At 43.2% G+C, this 19,701-nt stretch overlaps 1 protein-coding gene across 1 annotated transcript in view; it reads right to left on the reverse strand.

Moving 5' to 3' along the window:
• Nucleotides 1-2,334: 2,334 nt before the first annotated feature.
• The window catches only part of LOC115581333 (GTPase IMAP family member 8-like), a 30,725-nt gene continuing 13,358 nt past the window's right edge, over nt 2,335-19,701 (reverse strand). Inside the window, exons 5-6 of the mRNA XM_030416340.1 lie at nt 15,979-17,154; nt 2,335-5,020 (exon numbers count right to left, since the gene is read on the reverse strand). Coding sequence (XP_030272200.1) covers nt 3,339-5,020; nt 15,979-17,154 — 2,858 coding nt within the window. The 3' untranslated portion in view covers nt 2,335-3,338. The remainder of the gene's footprint in view (nt 5,021-15,978; nt 17,155-19,701) is intronic.

The following is a 19,701-nucleotide window of genomic DNA, read 5'->3' on the forward strand; positions in this document are numbered from 1 at the left end:
ATAATCATGAAGTTGCAGCCATGTATTTGCCATGAACTGCAGTGTTATGTTGACCGTTATCATGATCGTTTGAGAACGAGGAGCTCTTGTTCTCTTCCGTTCACTGATTTCTCTCCTATCGTTCTCGTTCAGTCAGTCACTCGTTCTTGGCTAGCCAGCTTTAGCTGTTAGCTGCTAACTGTCGTGTTGTCTAAAAGTACACATAATCATGAAGTTGCAGCTATGTATTGGTCATGAACTACAGTGTTATGTTGACAGTTAGCGCGATCGTTTGAGAACGAGGAGCTGAGAACTGTTTGTTACGTGAATCATCGCTGAGTGACATTGTACACGGAAGTGCGACTGAACGAACAAACGAACGAACTACATGAACGAGTCATCCTGCCGAACTGACCGATGGGAACTGAATCTCAACAACGAACTATGAAATCCACCTCTAGTTGGTAGTGGAACGTTAGCAGATGTTGTTAACAGATTGTGTTTGTGTCTCCAGGAGGACGGACAGACGGATGGAACCTGCAGACTGAGGCGGAGTGGGACTCACTTCAGCCCGGAGGATGCTCACTGATGACGGAGAGAGGAGGTGAGCTGGTAGTGACAGAACAAACACCCACCATGGGAAGAGACGCTTAGTTTAAATATTTTGTTATTTGTAGTAAAAATACTATAGAGTTGTTCTCTGTGATCACGTGATGCTTCAGTAATAATATAATTTCCACACTTCTCTCTACACACTGTTTACATGCATCACATGAAAATATAAAGAGATTCACTCGATGTAATGAACAAATATCAGGGGGTTTACATGAGTGTTTATGTTTTTAACTGTTCGGACATCATGAGACACATTCAGTCTGTGTAAGTGACTAAAACTGAGTCCTGAAGTAATCTATTACTGAGGTTGATTCAGATTTGATGTGTTTCAGCTGTTGTTATATTTGTACATGTGTAGTAAACTGTAGTAGTCTTCAGATACTTTGAATACTTTAAGAGTATCTCAGTAACAGTTTTATCTAAAGATGAAGAAAGTACATAAATAACTAGAGAGGTGAATAAAGACGTGTTTCAGACTGAACCCACTTCCTCCCTCAGTGTCTCCTGCAGGTAGAAACAAAGCAGTCACACTGAACTACAGGAAACACTTTGTTCATCTTTTATCATGACAAAGAAACCAAAGATCACAGACAGAAATATTTAAGATTCATCTGGATTGTTTTAAGTTGATGTAATCAGTTACAAAGCATCTAGGGATGCACATTTTTTATTTTTTTTATGACGGATAACTGACGCTCATTAACCGATTAATAACCGTTATTACACGGCTCACCTTAATGCTGCAGAAAGCTCCATTCACTTGAAAGCGGCCTTTTTGCCTCTGATTCACGTATTTCGTATCACTCCACGCTCTAAAATCATTGCTCTGCAAGTAGTCCCGGTCACTTATCACCGCAGCGTCTTTGGTTGCTAAGCGACGTCAGCTGATCTGTAGTCTACTTCATATCGGAAAAAACTACTCCTATGCCACTAGTATGGATGAGTTTCACATTAACTTTAATATTTTTGGTAAATACAGTGATTTCGAGTCTTGGCAAAAGGCTGAGTTGTCATCAAAGGTCAAGAAAAGAAGAAGAAGAAAGCAGCGAAGAAGGAGAAGCGAAACGGCGTCGGTTTGGCGAACTATTTCTCTGCTGAAAAACACTGTGAACGCCTGAACGGTTACAAATATATTGTAAAAAGACATACTGTGTGACGTTTTTTTTTTTTTCCGTGTTGGCAAGCAGCCGTGTAGTCAGCGCGATAATGTATGGAACGGCGGTCATTATCGAGAAAATAAGTCCCTTCAGGACGGTCTGGTTCGTCCTGTCGGGACTTATTTTATGTGTGATCTCCTCAGACCGCCACGCGTTGCATCTTCTCCCTGCCATCATGGAGGGCAAAGTTTTCCGTGATAGTCCTCCATCATCTGATCCTGGATGTTTGCTTCGCAAGTGGTACTGCATTGTACTGGTACTGCTTGAATATTTCAGTGCTGTACCTCATAGTTTGCAAATGACCTCATCTCCTTTTCAGTCGAAATTGTCCCACACAGAACTCCTTTTTGCTCGCTTCATTTTTGCTGTGAAGTGGGCTGTGGCGGAAAGCACGTAAAGGCACGTGTGGCACGCGTTGACACGCTCCCATGAGTTGATTGATGAGTAGCTAAAAAAAAAATTAACCGATAGTATTATCAAATATATCGGTTAACGGTGAAACGGTTAACCATGTGCACCCCTAAAAGCATGTATTTTGATTGAACATGTAAGACCACAAAGAAAAATATAAACACTGATTGTCTATAATGGCATTTTTTAATCAATTTTATATATCTGATGAGCAGTTTACATGTTAATATAATATTTGACCTTTAATTTCACGTACAAACATCAAGTTCTTTCTCATAATCTTTCTTCACTGAGCTGTTGTCTGTTTTTAATCTGTAAATAAATCAAACAAAGAATAAAAAAAAATAAAACAACGAGCAAAAAAGGAAATTATTCACAACTCAACCGTACAGTAGAAAACAGATAAAACATCACAAAGACTTTCTACAAAGTGAACATGTGTTGACGTTGTGCTGACCCGTTTTCACAATCACAGAACAGAATTTCTTTACACAGCAGTGCAGTGACATCAGCCGTCCACTGGGTGGCTCATGAAACACACAAACAAAAAGTAGTTTAACTTTACTTGACTTGTTAATGACTGATGTCAGAGATTCATACTGACACAGTTTCCTTCTCTCACTTGTCTTCTGTCTTGTGTGAGCTGTAACTTCAGCCCTGTGAGACACTTCATACATGTATGTAAATGTAAATACATGTTTCTGGAACACATCGAGTCACATCTGCACCACACTGACTTCTACTTTGTTGTTGTTAGATAATGAAATCATTCACTTCAGTTATGAATCTCTTCAACTGAAGAAACAGTTAGACTTGTATTTGTGTTCATTTGCAGATTTACTGTATGTAAATCACTTTCTAACTGTTTTAAAAGATGTTCTACAAATATAAAGTTATTCTTCTCATGGATAATCAGTTAACATCTTGTCTGAGATCAGCTGTGTGTCTGTTTCTTCTTCACAGTCTGAGACAGTTAACTGCTGATTAAGCTACTACACTACTGTTGCTATGGTTACCTCCAGTTTAATGTTGTACACTTAAATATTTAGACACCTGACAGCCGATGAAGTATTTTCTGTGTCCATGTTCTACATTACAGTACAGCCCACTGCTCCTCCTGAGGTTTTGTTTGACACAGTGAAAGATTTCTTCCTTCGGGAAAGAAACTTCAGAGTTTCACCCCAAGGAAGGAAACAACGACCAAAACCGACTCCACCATGTTTTCTCTTCACTCACAAGTTTCTTTATCAACTCATTCATTTGTTTTTCATGTTGTTCCTGCAGATTTTTCTTTTCCTCTTCATATTCCTTCCCATTTATTTCTCCTTGGTGTTCTTTCAGTAATTTATTGATTTTTTCCAGATTATTTTTATTTCTGATCACATGTTTCACCAAGTCACAAATTTCACCAAGATGTTTTTCTTTCATCTCTTCTTCTTTGTGGACTTTAAGAGCCTTCAAGATGTCGTACTGCTCCTCTTTTTCTTTCATTTGTTTCTCATGTTTTTTCTTCTGATCATCAAACTTCTTGTTGTATTTCTCTTTGAACTCATTGAACTCTTCAGCTTTCTCTCTGGCTTCTTCTTCATACGTCTTCTTCAGATTCTCCATTTTCTGCTTATACCTCTCCTCAATGTCTTTTCTCTCTTTCTCCTCTTGTTCTCTTCTCATTCGATCCTCTTCTTTTCTTTTCTTTTCATCATTTTCTCTTTCTTGTTCATATTCTTCTTGCAGTTTTCTGAGTCTTGTTTGTTCCTCCTGTCGTCTCTGTTCATCTTCTTGAAGTCGTTTTTCCCACCACTCCTTTTGTTTTATCTCCCAGTTCTCTCGTTCTCTCCTCATCTCTTCTCTGCTCTCCTCCAACTTTCTGTCAATGTTTTCCTTTGATTCTGACTCTGATCTGATTTTTTGCTCCAAAGCTTCAACTTTTTGTTTCCACTCCTGTTTCTGAGTTTCTTCTTCTTGTTTTCTCTTCCTGTCTTCTTCTTCTCTGATTTCCTGTTCTTTCTTTCTCTCCTCACGTTCTCTGTTGATGTTTTCTTCCTTTTCTTTAAGTTGTTTTTCTCTCAGTTTTCTCTCCTCTTCTGTTTTTACTTTCTGTTCGTCCATTCTTCTTTTCATCTCTTCCATCTCTCCTTCATGTTTTCTTTTTAGCTCCTCCTTCTCTCTCCTCATCTCTTCTTCCTTCTCCTTCAGGATTCTCTCCATCTCTTTCTTTATCGCTGCCTCGGCCTCTTGCAGCATCTCATTAGTGTAGCAGCTGCCTCCATTTGTCTTCACCATGGTGTCGATCTTGGTGATCAGCTCACTGACCTGCATGTGGTTTTGTTCATCATAGTTATTAAACAGATGGTATCTTCCTCCACAGTCAGCGATCAGCTTCTTAAAGGAATCATCACATTTATTTTTTATGTAATCATCAATGGACGTCTTCTCACGTTTCAGTGTATCTCCTCTTGTGAAAAGGATGATGGTGAACCTCTTAGCATTCTTCCCGAAGCCTTCCTCGATAAGTTTTAATGTCTCCTTCTCTTCTGGTGTAAATCTGCCAATTTCCAGGACCATCAGGAAGACATGTGGTCCTGGAGCCAGCAGACTGATGCATTTCACCAACTCCTCATTAACTTCTTCATGAGACAGAGTTGTGTCAAACAGACCAGGAGTGTCGACCACAACGACTGGACGACCGTTTACTTCGCTCTGTGCTTTCTGACAACGTTTGGTGACTGATGTTTGACTTGATTCAGCTGTAAACTCGTCTCTTCCCAGAATGGTGTTTCCTGAAGTGCTCTTCCCACGGCCAGTCTTCCCTATCAGAACAATCCTGAGACACTCTGGGCTCTGTTCTTCATCAGCACCTGTAAAATATAAAGACATCAATTTACTTTAAATATTACAGGTTGGAAAGTGGAAGGGAATCAACATGGCAGCGAGCTGAACGCACGCATCGACAGTCGCTCCCTATGAGCTAACGGCTAATCCTACGGTTAATATCTTGAATGCTCATAAATAGTTGAGAAGACATCTAATTTGATTCGTTACAACGTCTGGGCTCACAATGGCAACCAGAAAACAGAAGAAGGAGACAAACCAGCCTGCTAACTCCACCGAAGTGAACCCACTTGCCTCTGCTCCTTCAGCTATGCTAGCAGCGAGCAGTGCACCTAGCAGCGTGGAAACTGCTGGGGGAAACATGATCATGAACGCTATAACCGACATGAGAGACGAGTTCTCGGCAAACTTTACAGGGGTCCTAACAGCCATACAAGGCATTAAACATGACTTCAACGAGTTTTCTAACAGGCTAGCAGAGGCTGAACAACGTATTGGAGACACGGAGGACAATGTTACTACTTTGCAAAAGTCTGCTGCCGACCTCCAGAAGCAGGTACTTTCTCTCTCCGCCAAAACTGAACACCAGGAGAACCGCAGCCGGCGCAACAACCTTCGCCTCATCAACCTGCCGGAGGGAGCAGAGGGACGAGACGCTGCAGCTTTTCTGGAGAGCTGGCTTCCCGAGGTGTTTGGGGCAGGGTCGCCAAGATCGCAACATTCCCAGAGCGCTAATAATGCGTTTCCTCAACTTTAAAGATAAAGAAAGGGTGATCCGGGCAGCCAGGGCCAAAGGAAAAGTGATGTTTAAGGAGCAAGAGGTGAAATTTTTTCAGGATGTTTCCAGGGAGACACATATCAAAAGGAAGCGCTTTGACGAAGTGAAGCAGCAACTTAAAGCTCTGAACGTCCAGCACGGAATCCTACATCCAGCCCGACTCCGGGTCACACATGCAGGTCGGTCCCAGATCTTTGACACTCCGGAGGATGCTGTGGCGTTTGTCCGGGTATTTCCGATGGCAGGCGCGGGACGTCTTCTTCACCGGAGTAGATAGATAGTGGGGATAACGACCAGAACATTTGAATTTTTTAATGGACTCGGTAGGAAATAATACTCTGCTCCTCTCTGTAGGAACGGACCAGTGCTATGTTGTATTTTCATCAAGTTGGGTTAGCGGGGAATGTTGTCAAGTTCTAGGTGGCAGCAGGGGAGGGTTTTTCTCATCCTTCATTGAAATTCAACTTAATGTCATAGAGCTATCAGATAGTAATTGTCCTCACTTCAACTATGCCACATGCTTTTTTACTGTTTATGTTCAGCGACACTTAGCGCAGCACTCACTATATCTCGGATGATAAATGACAGATGGTGATTCTAGCATAAAGATAACTACTTGGAACGTGAGAGGCTTAGGGAAACTATCTAAAGTTAAGCAGGTTATGACAAGGCTTAAACATCTTAAATAAACAGTTATATTTTTACAAGAATCTCATTTAATGTCCAGCGATATGTTAAAGGTAAGGAGGCGTTGGCCAGGACAAGTTTACTCCGCTTCGTTCTCTACTAATGCTAGAGGAGTTATTACATTAATTCACAAGTCTCTCCCTTTTCAAGTTATGAAAACTCTTTCAGACCCTACTGGAAGATATCTGATTGTGCAAGGTTCACTCTTTAATGAAAAAATTACCTTAGCTAACTTATACGGACCCAATGTAGACTGCCCCAAATTTTTTAAAAATCTATTTCTACTATTGGCCTCAATCCCAGGGAAATTAATAATTGGTGGAGATTTTAACTGTACAATTTCTCCTAGCCTTGATCGCTCTTCCGGCTCTGATACAACTCACATACAGAGTAGGAAAACGCTGCAGTATTTTATAAACGAACTAAATTTATGTGACCCTTGGAGGAGACTGTTTCCTAATAACAGAGAATACTCTTGTTGCGCAAATGTATCCAAAGGCCACTCACGGATTGACTACTTTTTGGTTTCCAATGATCTTTTTCCAAGAATAACAGATTGTGTTTATGACTCCATTGTAATCTCAGATCATGGTCCAGCATCTCTTGTATACAACGTTCGAAGAGTTATGCAGGGTGCTCGGAGATGGCGGCTCCACCCTAAATGGCTGAATGACCCCAGCTTTTTGAAATTTGTGGGATCACAGATAGACTACTTTTTTGATATCAATCAGAATGAGACTTCGGCCTCTATGAGATGGGAGGCATTTAAGGCTTATATTCGTGGTCAAATGATTAGTTACTCGAGTTCAATAACTAATAAAACAAATTTAGAAATGCTAACTCTAGACAAATCAATTAAACAGCTTGAGAGGGAGGTAGACAAAGCAAATCCTCATCCACAGGAGTTAGCTACCCTCAGGGCCAGATATAATGCACTTTCTGCCTCTAAAGCTGAAAATAGCTTAATTAGATTAAAGCAAACATTTTATGAACAAGGGGAGAAAAGTGGAAAGCTACTAGCTTGGCAAATAAAAAAAACAGATACAGAAAGAGCCATCAATAGTATCCAATCTCCAAACGGTGATATAATTGTTGATCCTTTGGAGATAAATGATACTTTTGCTGCATACTATCAAACCCTATATAAATCAGAACTATCAGAAATAGAGGGTGATCAAACTCCCTTTTTCAACCAACTTCCAGTCCCCACCATATCTAGAGACGATAATTCCTGGATGGACCGAGCACTTGAAAGTCAGGAAATTTTTAGAGGTGATAAATCACATGAAAGGGGGGAAATCAGCAGGTCCCGATGGACGCCCAATTGATATTTATAAATTATTTAAAAATAAATTGATTAGTCCATTGAAAGATATGTATGAAGAATCTTTTCAGAAGGGCTCCCTGCCTCCCTCTTTGAGCAATGCACTTATTACCTTGATATTAAAACCAGATAAACCTGCTTTTAAATGTGAATCCTATAGGCCTATCTCTCTTTTGAACTCCGACACAAAAATAATAGCAAAAGTTTTGGCATTAAGACTAGAGAGATGCCTCCCATCTCTAATAAATATTGATCAGAATGGCTTCATTAAAAACCGCCAGGCATATTACAATATAAGAAGAATCTTAAATATAATTTATGAAAACAAAGAGGCTCAAGATTCATGTATTCTGTCATTGGATGCCGAAAAGGCGTTCGACAGAGTCGAATGGCCATATCTATTTGAAGTGCTCTCCCGCTTTGGTTTCGGTGTTTACTTTAGGCAATGGATCAAACTTTTATACTCAGGACCAAGCGCAGAGATTATGACCAATAATATTATTTCCAAGCCATTTAAACTCCATCGTGGGACCCGAGAGGGTTGCCCCCTATCCCCCCTGCTTTTTGTTTTAGCATTAGAACCCTTTGCCATTTCCATTAGAAATCACCCTATTATTAAAGGAATCCAGGTTGCAGATGTAGAGCATTGTATAGCCTTGTTTGCAGATGATACATTACTCTTCTTGACAAACTTGGAGCAGTCTTTCTCAGCCCTTGCTGATGTGATTAATAGGTTTGGGAAATTCTCAGGTTACAGAGTTAACAAAACTAAATCCTCTGTTCTCTTCCTCAGTGGGCGGGAAAGGCTCCATCCTACAGTCCAGCACCCGTTTATGAACACGCCTCAAGGATTCAGGTACCTTGGTATCTTTATTACTCCCAATCTAAACTCATTAGTCTCTGCCAATTACGATCCAGTTATTTTAAAAGTTAAAGAATCTCTAAGCAGATGGATCTCACTTCCCTTGTCCGAGATTGGACGTATAAATGCTTTCAAGATGAATGTCCTTCCCAAATTCCTTTATCTGTTCCAGTCAATCCCGCTCCCGCCCCCTCCTAATTTCTTCCAAGATATGAAAAAAACTCTTACAAAGTTCATTTGGAAAAATAGGCGCCCAAGACTCCGACTTACACTACTGTACCTTCCATTTGATAGAGGAGGCCTAAGGGTACCAAACTTAGTATGGTACTATTGGGCAGCCCAGCTTAGAGCCGCCCGTATGTGGTTCTCATCACATCCAGAGTTACCTTGGGTAAAAATGGAAACATTGTCCACCAAAGGACTGCCGTTAGATTCATATTTATATTCTGACTCTTTAAAGAATTTGAAGAAAGATACACTTAATCCATTTGTTAGAAATACCATGATGATATGGCATGAAGCTCATAAGGCTGTAGGTGACATCCCTCCTTTGTCCTGTCTTGCACCTATCTGGGGGAACACAGAGTTCAAACCTGGTACAAAAGATTTGGGATTCAAACAATGGTCACTCAAAGGGATTAGAAGGATCATAGACCTTTATAATGGTGACACATTGATGTCTTTTAACGCAATCAAAGATGGATTCAATATTTCACAGTCTCACTTTTTTAAATATCTACAGCTGCGAAGCTTTATTCACTCTAAACTAAATCATTCATCTAATTGTCCCCTTTTAACAGTGTTAGAACGGTTTGCAACCCAGCATCAGCAAAGCAAAGGCCAGATCTCTACACTTTACAATATATTCTCAGCTCATGCTAAAGAGTCATCTGACTCAAAGAGGAGGTTATGGATTTAGGACCTACAGGAACGTGTGCTGGATGGTGAGTGGAGTCAGATTTGCTCAAAGGTCCAGAGCCTTTCAATTAATTCTAGACTTAAATTGATACAATATAAGTGGATAATGAGGACCTACATTACTCCTGTAAAGCTAAATAAATTCAAGCCAGTCATTCCAGACACCTGTGTGAAATGTCAAACTCATAAGGGCACCCTTTTCCACTGCATCTGGGAATGTGAGAAAATGCAAAGATTTTGGAAGGAAGTAACACATATAATTTCCCAAATAATTTCCAAACCTATTCCTGTTTCCCCTAAATTCTGTATCTTGGGCCTCTATCCTGAAAATCTTTCCTTAAAATCGCATGAAATCAAATTGATCAATCTTTGCCTTGTTCATTCAAAACGTCTCATTTCCATGTATTGGAAAAATACGTCATGTCCCCCTATTAGCCACTGGCTTAGAGAATTATCATTATGTCTGGCTTTGGAGAAGCTGACTTATAGTATTAAACATAGGCTTGGTGAATTTTATGAAATCTGGGGCCTGTTCTTGCATTTTCTTGGAAGCGCGGATCTGCAGTGTGCTCTTGACCCTTGAAATTCATTGTTGTGCACTATCTCTGTAACTGTTTGGGTGTTGTTGCTCTGTTGTCTGTGCATTCTTTTTTGTAGTGGCATTGCATTATGTGTCTGATTTTATAGCTCTATGTATTCTTATTTTTTGTCGGATGAGATGCTTGTTGGGTGGGGTTATTGTTGTTCGTGTTGTATGCTAATGTACTCTGTATCTTTAATTCAAAATGCCAATAAACACATGCTTAAAAAAAAAAAAAAAAAAAAAAAAATATTACAGGTTGGGGGCGGCTGTAGCTCAGTGGGTTGAGCTGATGGACCAGTGATCGGAAGGTCGCTGGTTCAAATCCCCTGCTCCCCTAGGGTGGGACCGAGCTACATGCCGAAGTATCCTTGAGCAAGATCTGAACCCCAGAATTGCTCCTGATGTGCAGTTGGCACCCTGTAGGGCAGCCACTGCCATCAGTAAGGGTCCTGCAATGAGCTGGCGACTCGTTCAGGGTGTACCCTGGCCTTCGCCCATAAGTCAAACTGGATTTGGCCCCAGTAAGCCCCGCAACCCCCCACGGGGGGATAAAAAGCGGCAACATCCCGCAACCCTGATGGAAAAGCGGAAAAGAAAACGAACGAACGAACGATTACAGGTTGGAGTATAGACTGTTTAATGTCTAGTGGATGATTTCGTATAGGAGAATACTATTTAAAAAGAATATAATTTATTATTAAATTTGTTTTATTTTGATCTTGTATGGCCACCGTACTAGGTGGCATCCTGTTCAGGGCTTGACGCTAACTTTTTTTTTAAGTAGTACTTGCTACCATGCTGAAAAATTTGTAGCACACAACATTTTTAGTAGCACAATGAAAACTCAGCAATTTTGGTAAAGACGTCATTTTGAAACAAAGAAAGTACTTTAGCCTTATCCTAACCCTGCTAATTCTTGAATTTTATAACTATGGCTGGGACAACGCGTCGACGTAATCGACAACATAAATTCGTCAACATGAATAATTTGCTGCGGCGCGTCGTCCCAAACAGGAAGTGGTAGTACCTGCGGAGGCTGAGAATAGCCCCTCTCACACAGAGACAGAGCTGCTCCACCTACAACTGCGGTATTTTTTTCCCTCATATAAGTTACCAAGGACAATTACAGTTACTAGTTACTTTTGTTTGGTCATGTAGCATTAAATTAATCGTTAGATTAGTCGACTAATTGAAAAAATAATCGCTAGATTAATCGTATGAAAAATAATAGTTTTGAACAGCTCTAGTAGAGCTTTGAAGTTGAAGTTTATATTAATGAATGTTGCACTGTGAGACTGTGACCACTGCGACAAGGTTTTTTTTTTTTTTTAAATAGCTCCGCGGTATCGACCAGACTGAAACACGGGAGGACACACTGTATTTATCAAATCTTGGTCGCTGGGGCAGCGGGTTGGTTTGAGCTGCGTTGTACAGTAGTACTTGGAAACTCTTCAGGCAGTGATCAGTGTCGGCAGCTGTCCTGAAATGTGTGTTTCTCTTCTATAAAACATATTCTACATCTCGGAGGCCACGTCAGCCCGAGACCGTGTACCGAAGGGAGAAGCAGGTCGAACGTGCATGAAAAAAAAAGCATGTCGCACCGGGTGTGCACTGCTACAGCGTCGCCTTGGCGTGCATGATCGCGTCTACCTTGAAAGTAATGTGCGGAAAAGACGCTGTATCTGAACGCCTCGATGTACACAAGCTATAATCAAGGCAGCGGCCAAAATCACCTAACAGGCAGGGGGGAAAAAAATACTGCTCACGTTAAACAGAATGCAAAACGGTGCATGTACTACAGTTTCTGTCGGAGTCGCACTGATGCGACTGAATGTAATTTATTATTCACACTGGAAATTATCAACTCGCACATGTGAGCAAAACAGTCGCACTGTCAAGCACTTGCTGTTGCAGCAGCTCCCGTGGGTTTCCAAGTTTTTTCATAGTTTTTTGTATTTCTATTCTGATTCTCGTTGTGAATTTTGGCAACTCTTCTTCAGAGACTGTGAGAAGATGGACACTTTCCTTTTTTTTCTTCTTTTTTTAAACTTTTGCGGCACTTTTTATGATGTTTTTGCTAGCCCTAGCAACGGCGGATCAGGAGCACATCATTGAGCGCATTGTTTACACACGCGACCAACTGATTACGCTGTGTAAACCTGCACTGCTGCCCAGAGCCAGCCCTGAGGTCCTGAAGGAGCTGCGTAGGAGACGCCGTGGCTCCAGAGCCGAAGCGAAACAGAGGGAACATGGCTTCACTCACATGGCTTCAGCACTGTTTGGGCGGACAGGGACGTGTTAAGCAGCAGAAAGAAGAAGGGAGGAGGGATTGCACTATGTGAGTGGGAGGTGATGTAATCCCGGAACGTCTCTGTAGCCCAGACATTGAACTGCTGACTGTGGGGATGCGACCCTATTCAAGGTTTCCTCTCCATGTAATTTACTGTGGCCCACCGCCACGGCAAAATAAAAGCCGCCACACCTTAAAAATTCAGGCATAAATAAATCTAGTGTTTGAGAAAGTAAATATTTTACCATCGTCTTCCACCGCAGTATTTGACATTAACTAGCATGTTGGATATTTAGCTTGATAATTAGCTAGAGGATTAAAATGGTCAGTAGAGCACGCAGAATCCTGCACGGGTCTTATTTTGCAAACCCACCCGAACCCGCCATACTTGTAACCGCATCTGTAGTGGTAAATTTTAATATTCCCTTCTTACTTGAGATGCCTCCACACCCTGCTTTCCCCCAAGGCATCAGATCTGTTTGTTTGCTACCCATTTGTGTATTTTAATGTCTAGACCTTGTAATTGCATTTTCAAGTTTCATGATATACTCAAACCCCTTTGTATTTTAAATTGTGTTGATTAGACCCCTCAATCACACTCCAGGATGTCAGTGCTGATACCTGTGAAAGGCAAGAATGTGAAAAGACACTCTGAGTAGGGGCCGACCCCACAGCAGACAAAGGATGCAAAACACACCCAAGGGGTGGGTTTTTCCTCAGGCATAAATGTTCAAGTTTCCTGATGTTCAGGGTCTTTCTTCATTTTGAACCGCTTGCATGTTGATTGACCTTTTCTTAGCAAAGAAAATAAAACTTTGTCGGCCGGCAAGAAGTCTCCATTTCATTCTTCACCAGGAGCAGAAAATTTCCACGACACATCCGACCCGTTTTCCAACAGTAGCACAAATTACATTCCGCACCCGAGCCGACCCGGTATAAATTGATACCGACGCCCAAAGGAAAATTGGACGGACGCAGTTTTTAAAAGTGAAAGTAACCCCCAATTTCCACTGGATACGTCTCCGCTGCGTTGCGTCTCCGCCACGCCAGCGGAGCAAATACGTTTCACTTTAGTCAATGTGTCAATCTCCACCAGGTCCGCTGCGCTGCGTATCCGCTCCGTCCCAGCTCCGGCAGTCCGGAGCTCTCCGGAACAGATACGCAGGACTTCTATATCTGGCGGATGCCGGAGTGCGACGCAGCAATTCAGCTGAATTTAGCACCGAGCAGACAGGAAGTCAAGCGCTAAAATAACAAACAGCATCCGGTTACCTTTCAAAATAAAACACTCGGTGTTGACACCAGTACATAAATCTCAAAAAAAGAGACAAACACAAGCTTTTCTGCTAATCCCTCGGTCGGGAACACTTCGTGTTCTTGATTTTAATAACACAGACCTGTAACTGCGGTCGTGAGTGATCATGTGATTATCGCGGGAACTCCTCTGCCTCGTGAGCCAGCTGTCTACCGTACTGCGCCGCAGCGGACTCAAACCGCAACCGGTGGAGATTGCCGGACGGCGGACGGCGGAGCAAAACCGGATCGGAGCTGCAACGCAGCGGACACGTATCCAGTGGAAATTGGGGGTAAGACAGCATGGGGAATGGGAGTTCTGGGAGGGTGCAAGCACGCATTAATGAGCTCATATGAAATATAACTGCTTATCATTTGTGTCGCTAATAATGACTGATGCTAAGTGACGCCTTGAAAATGGCAATCGTAAAACCCGACCTGCCTCTCCAGGCGTCCGACCCAACCCGCATCTGTGTCCGACACAGTACATTATTTTTCACCCGTGCAGGACTCTGACTTGGATAACTCCTCTCTTAAAACAAATAATACAAATATTTCTTTACAACATGAATCTTCATTACAAGCCCATGCAGGGGAGTTCGTGATGGCTGTGTGAGAGCATTATCACCAGAGGAAAAAAAAAAGAAATTCCCTAAGCAGCCTATTATGACACCCCCCCCCCACCCCCACACACACAGTCTCAGAAAATACTGGAGGAAACACTGCTATTATTAACCCCGGGAATTCACGTCGGCCATCATCAGTGTGAATGTTCCTCCTTCAGCTGATGCAGCAGTGGCCTGTGACGTCATCCACTCCGCTGTTGCCCAGGTACAGACACAGCATCCCAGTGCCTGCATTATCATCACTGGGGATATTAATCACGTCTCTCTGGGCAAAACCCTCCCAACATTTCACCAGTATGTTGACTGCCCCACCAGAGACTGTAACACACTAGATCTCTTGTATGTAAATGCTAAGGATGCATACAGTCCCATACTATGAATTTAGGGATATGCCGAGGGCCTGTAAAGATACAGCTGGAGGCCAAACTCCAGCAGAACAATGTGAGGGATGTGTGGACTGGTATGAAGCAGATCACTGGGTGTAAGGTGAGCGGCAGACAGTCATCGGGCAGCCTGGAGAGGGCAAACGAGCTGAACAGATTCTTCAATAGGTTCAGCTCACAGCCTTCTGTCGTCTCCATGACACCTCCAGACCCCCACACACCCTCACTGCCCCAAATGCTTCCTCCCCTCCCCCCTCACTCCTCTGATGTGAGCTCTCCTGTGCAGCACCTTCCTTCTTCTCCTCCTCCACCTCCTCCTCCTCCACCTTCACCTCCTCCTCCACCTCCTCGTCCTCCACTGAAGACACCGGCAGCCTCCCCCGCATGACTGTGACTGCAGGCCAGGTTAGGAGACAGCTGGAGAGACTCCACCAGCAGAAGGCTGCAGGCCCTGACGGTATCAGCCCCAGGATCCTGAAGACATGTGCCAGCCAGCTGTCTCCTATCCTACAACACCTCTACAACCTGAGCCTTGGTCAGGAGAGAATACCGGTGCTTTGGAAGACTTCCTGCCTGGTTCCTGTTCCAAAGAAGTCGACACCATCAGACCTCAATGACTATCGACCAGTGGCCCTCACATCTTACATCATGAAGGTGCTGGAGAGACTGGTTTTGGCCAACCTGAGGCCGCAGGTGAGAGCCCTGCTAGACCCTCCGCAATTTTCTTACCAGCCCCACTTGGGAGTTGATGACGCTGTCATCTACCTGCTGCAACGAGCCCATTTGCACCTGGATGGTGGAGGAGGCACTGTGAGAATCACATTCTTTGATTTCTCTAGTGCTTTTAACACCATTCAGCCACTGCTACTGGGGGAGAAGCTGCGGGTGATGAGTGTAGACGACACAATGATCTCCTGGATTACTGACTACCTGACAGGCAGGCCACAGTTTGTCCGTATGGGCAGTGTTCTGTCTGATGCAGTGGTTAGTGATACAGGAGCTCCACAGGGGACTGTACTGTCTCCTTTCCTGTTCACCTTATACACCACTGACTTTCAGTACAACACCGGGTCGTGTCACCTGCAAAAGTTTTCTGACGACTCGGCTGTTGTTGGGTGTATAAGTGAGGGACAGGAGAAGGAGTACAGGGCACTGGTGGAGATCAGTTGGAGATCTTTTATGAGTCTGTGGCAGTATCGTTACATCTCTACTATTTATATTGAAACATTACAGTACTTACAGCTGACGGTGCTTTTTGTTTTCAGGCCCTTCAGCTCAGCCTGCAGTGTGGTGATGTTTTCTATTTGAGCAAATGCAAATGTTTCTGTTGTGTAGCTGCACAGTTTGTCTTTGTAGAGTCTCAGTCTCATTTTATCCACCGTGTCCAGCAGCTCTGGGATCTGCTGCTTGTCCTTGATGTTGAGAACAACAGATCTTCCTCCACAGCTCTGAAGGAGCTCCTGGATGTCTCTGTCCTTTCTTACAAAGTCAACAACAGCTGGAGCTGTAGGATCTGACTCCACAGTGAACAGAATCATGGTGAAGTCATTGACTCGAGAGCTGAATGTGTTCTGGATGGTCTTTAACTCACTCTTGTCTTCATCAGTGAGGGGACCCACAGGTAGGACCAGGATGAAGGCATGGACGCCCTCAGGATCACAGAGGGAGATACACCTGAGTGATTCCTTCATCACTTCCTCCTGAGGTTTTCCACACAAGGCAGGCAGCTCCACCAGGGAAACCCAACGTCCACACACCTCTCCCTGACTCTGAACACACTCTGATGAGTTGGAGACTGAAGGAAACTCTGTCTGACCTAAAATGGCCTCAGCTGCTGAAGTCTTCCCTGCTCCTCTCCTCCCACACAGAACCAGGTTTAAAGCTGCTCTGATGTCTTCAGACTTTGGTCTGATGGTCTCTTCACTGCAGGTGAGGAAGGCTCCTCTGTTTTCATGGACAATCTTCTCAATCTTCTGCATTAATGACCTGTGGTTGTCTTCAGACATGTTGTAGTGTCTTCCTCCACAGTCTTTAAGGAGCTGATTCAGAGTAGAAATTGTTTTCTTCTCCTCATGTGTGATGATGACCATCGAGTGTTTTAAAGCATCTTGACCAAACAAACTCAGGATGAACTTAAGAGTTCCTCTGTTCTTCTCTGTGAACTTGGAAGGATTCACTAACAGCAGGAGAACATTTGGTCCAGGAGGACAAAGACTGATGCAGCTCTTCATCCCCTCTCTGACAGCTTCCACAGACAGACTGAAGATGTTTGGAGTTTTCACTACAGTGAGAGGATTTCCTCTCCACTCTCCACATGTGGCCACACACTTCTTGTTCTTTTGGCCCTTGATGAAGTCACCAAGTTTGATCTGTTTGTCCTCTCTGCTTCCCAGCAGCAAAATCCTGAATCCAGATGCTGTAACACAACAGAGAGGAAGATAAAATGACATTAGAGCTGAACTCACAACACTTACACAACATGATGTGTAAGAGCCTTTCACCCATTAGTTTAACTTTGCATTTATTTTTGCTTTTGTACACAGGTTGGCAGTTGAATTCCATAGGACTGAATTCACAGAGTGTAATGCAGCCAGGTGGTTTACAGTTTTTGGTCGTGGCGTTTGCATGTAGCGTAGCAGTGGCTTAAATTTGGTAAAGCTACCCAGCTGTGAAATGTTTTGGGTTTTACCTGGACCAAATAAAAAATGTGATTATTTGTAGAGCTGAAACGATTACTCGAGTAACTCAAACAGACTGTTAATCGCAGAAACACCCCACTACCAGACCTGCCAACCTTGTCAAAATATTTTGAGTACCACTTGTGTTATGCGGCTTTTTTTCGCAGACTTTTGCAACTCCATTGCTTTGCACACAGTAATTTCCCCATTCACAGGCTGGAAATCGGTTATAAAAAAACAATAAAACCTATATTTTAAATGTTTTTTGCCCTCCACGTGGCGTCAACAGTCTGCAAAACACACACACACACACACTTGTTCATAGTTCTTATTTTGACTAGTTTATATCATGTGCACTGCACTGGACATTTTAATATTGAACAGTAAAACTAAAAAGTTGCACTTGGTTTCATTATATGATATGTGTGCTTATACAAGCTGATAGCCACAAGTTAACTGCATTGAATTATTTCAATACATATTTAATCAAAACTAATCAGAACTATCATTTTAAACAGTCATTTAAAATGATAGTTCCAACTACCAATGGTACTCAAGGTAAGCATGGAGTTCTAGACAATCAGATCAGAGTAGGGCGGGCCTTAAGTTTTCAGGCACCTTGGACAACGTAGCCAGAGCGATTGATGTAACATTAGCCCAGAGGCAGACCTGCACACTTTTCATTCAGACAAACTAATGCGACTGCCACAGTTGTTCGATTTCATCAATGAGACCAACATTAATCTCCTAAAAAGAATTTAACCAGCCAGCGGTAAACCTCTAAAAGCGTGCAGATAAGTTACTTGGCTCGTTTTCTCCCCCGGGATGACGACGAAGGTTGGCCCCGGGCGATCAGATCAGTAGACGGGCGCTGCTGCCGCTGTGACAGCCGTTGCCCTAGTCCCCGGTCGCGGCTCCCACAGACTCTGCACTGGATTAAGCTGTGACTTTCTCGCATGTAGGGGTGGAGGCGAACCCGAATACGGTATTCGGAAAGGCACAAATAACGTGTTTTTTACGAATACTTATTTAGAACAAATACTTTAAAAAATATTTGTATTCGGGAAGAAGAAAAACATCATATCAAAAAGCTACATTTCCTCATGAGACCACAGTGCATGCCCGGATGAGTGAGTGAGTGACGTTCAGTAGGAAACGGGGGGGGGGGGGAGTAAAAGAGGTGACTGACACAGGCTGCTCCACACAGCAACAGAGAAGGCTCGGCTGAGCGAAAAAAGACTTCATCACTATTTTTGTTGAATAGATTTTTGTACCTTAACTGGGTTCTGGGGGCAGTTTATAACTTTCGGGAAGTGGAGTTTGATCGGGAGATTATTCCATTATGCTGCATTAGTATTGACGTCTGCAGTCGGTGCTCTCGTGTTTGCTCTGTTTACGTAGCTCTGTTAGCACAGAGTAATGTTAACGTTCGGTTAAAAAGGTTAAAACAAGGCTTGTGTAGCTGTGTCGAATTGTCTGTTATTTTCTTTTAAATGACGTTCCTTGTTACACAGGGCTGTAAACTAGCGGTCGCCACTCGCCAAATGCGACTAAAATATTCCCCTGGCGACTTAATTTTGGAGGGATACATGCCACGGGGCGGGTAAATGTTTGTCCTGATGGTCGTGCTCTTGCAATAAATTATGCATGATATAGCAAAACATTGTTTTGTAAAGTGATAAATTATGACGGTAGCGTACGTTAGTGCTAAACCGGCTATTTGTTGTGTGTCGCACTGAAGTGGCTCCCCCGACGTCACCGCTGTAGAAAATAGTTCCCCTCATAAGCAAGGTGGCGTGCGCGTCACCGCTCTTTAAAAGTTTGCCGCAGTCAGGGGCGTCGCACCCGTGGGGGATGTGTGTGTTTTAACACCCACGCTTTTCCCGGTCACTTTTTCTGCAGTTTTGCACAAACGCCTTACTGCGGCCGGAGTCACTTTCTCTGGCCGCTCTGTGTCTGCTCTCACTGCAGCTGCCTCCTCCCTCCTCCTCTCCCCCTCTCTCTCCTGTTGCTGCTTCAAACTTGACACCGGCTTTGGGACTGACTGGGCTGATGATTGGCTGTTCTGCCTTAAGTCCCGCCTCTCTTGCTATGTTAGATTTATTGTTCAGCTCGTGCTGATAAAGCGGGATCTACCGTAAAATACCAAATAATAGCCGGGTGTTTATTTGTCTCAACCACTTAACAGACCAGGCGTTTATTTGGGAGAGGTGTTTAATTCCCTCCTCACAAAAATCCGGGATGAAAATATCGCAAACTTCTCCAGCTTCTCTGTGAATTCTCTG

This window comes from Sparus aurata, chromosome 5 (genome assembly GCF_900880675.1).
Source record: "Sparus aurata chromosome 5, fSpaAur1.1, whole genome shotgun sequence".
In the NCBI taxonomy this organism is placed as follows: domain Eukaryota; kingdom Metazoa; phylum Chordata; class Actinopteri; order Spariformes; family Sparidae; genus Sparus; species Sparus aurata.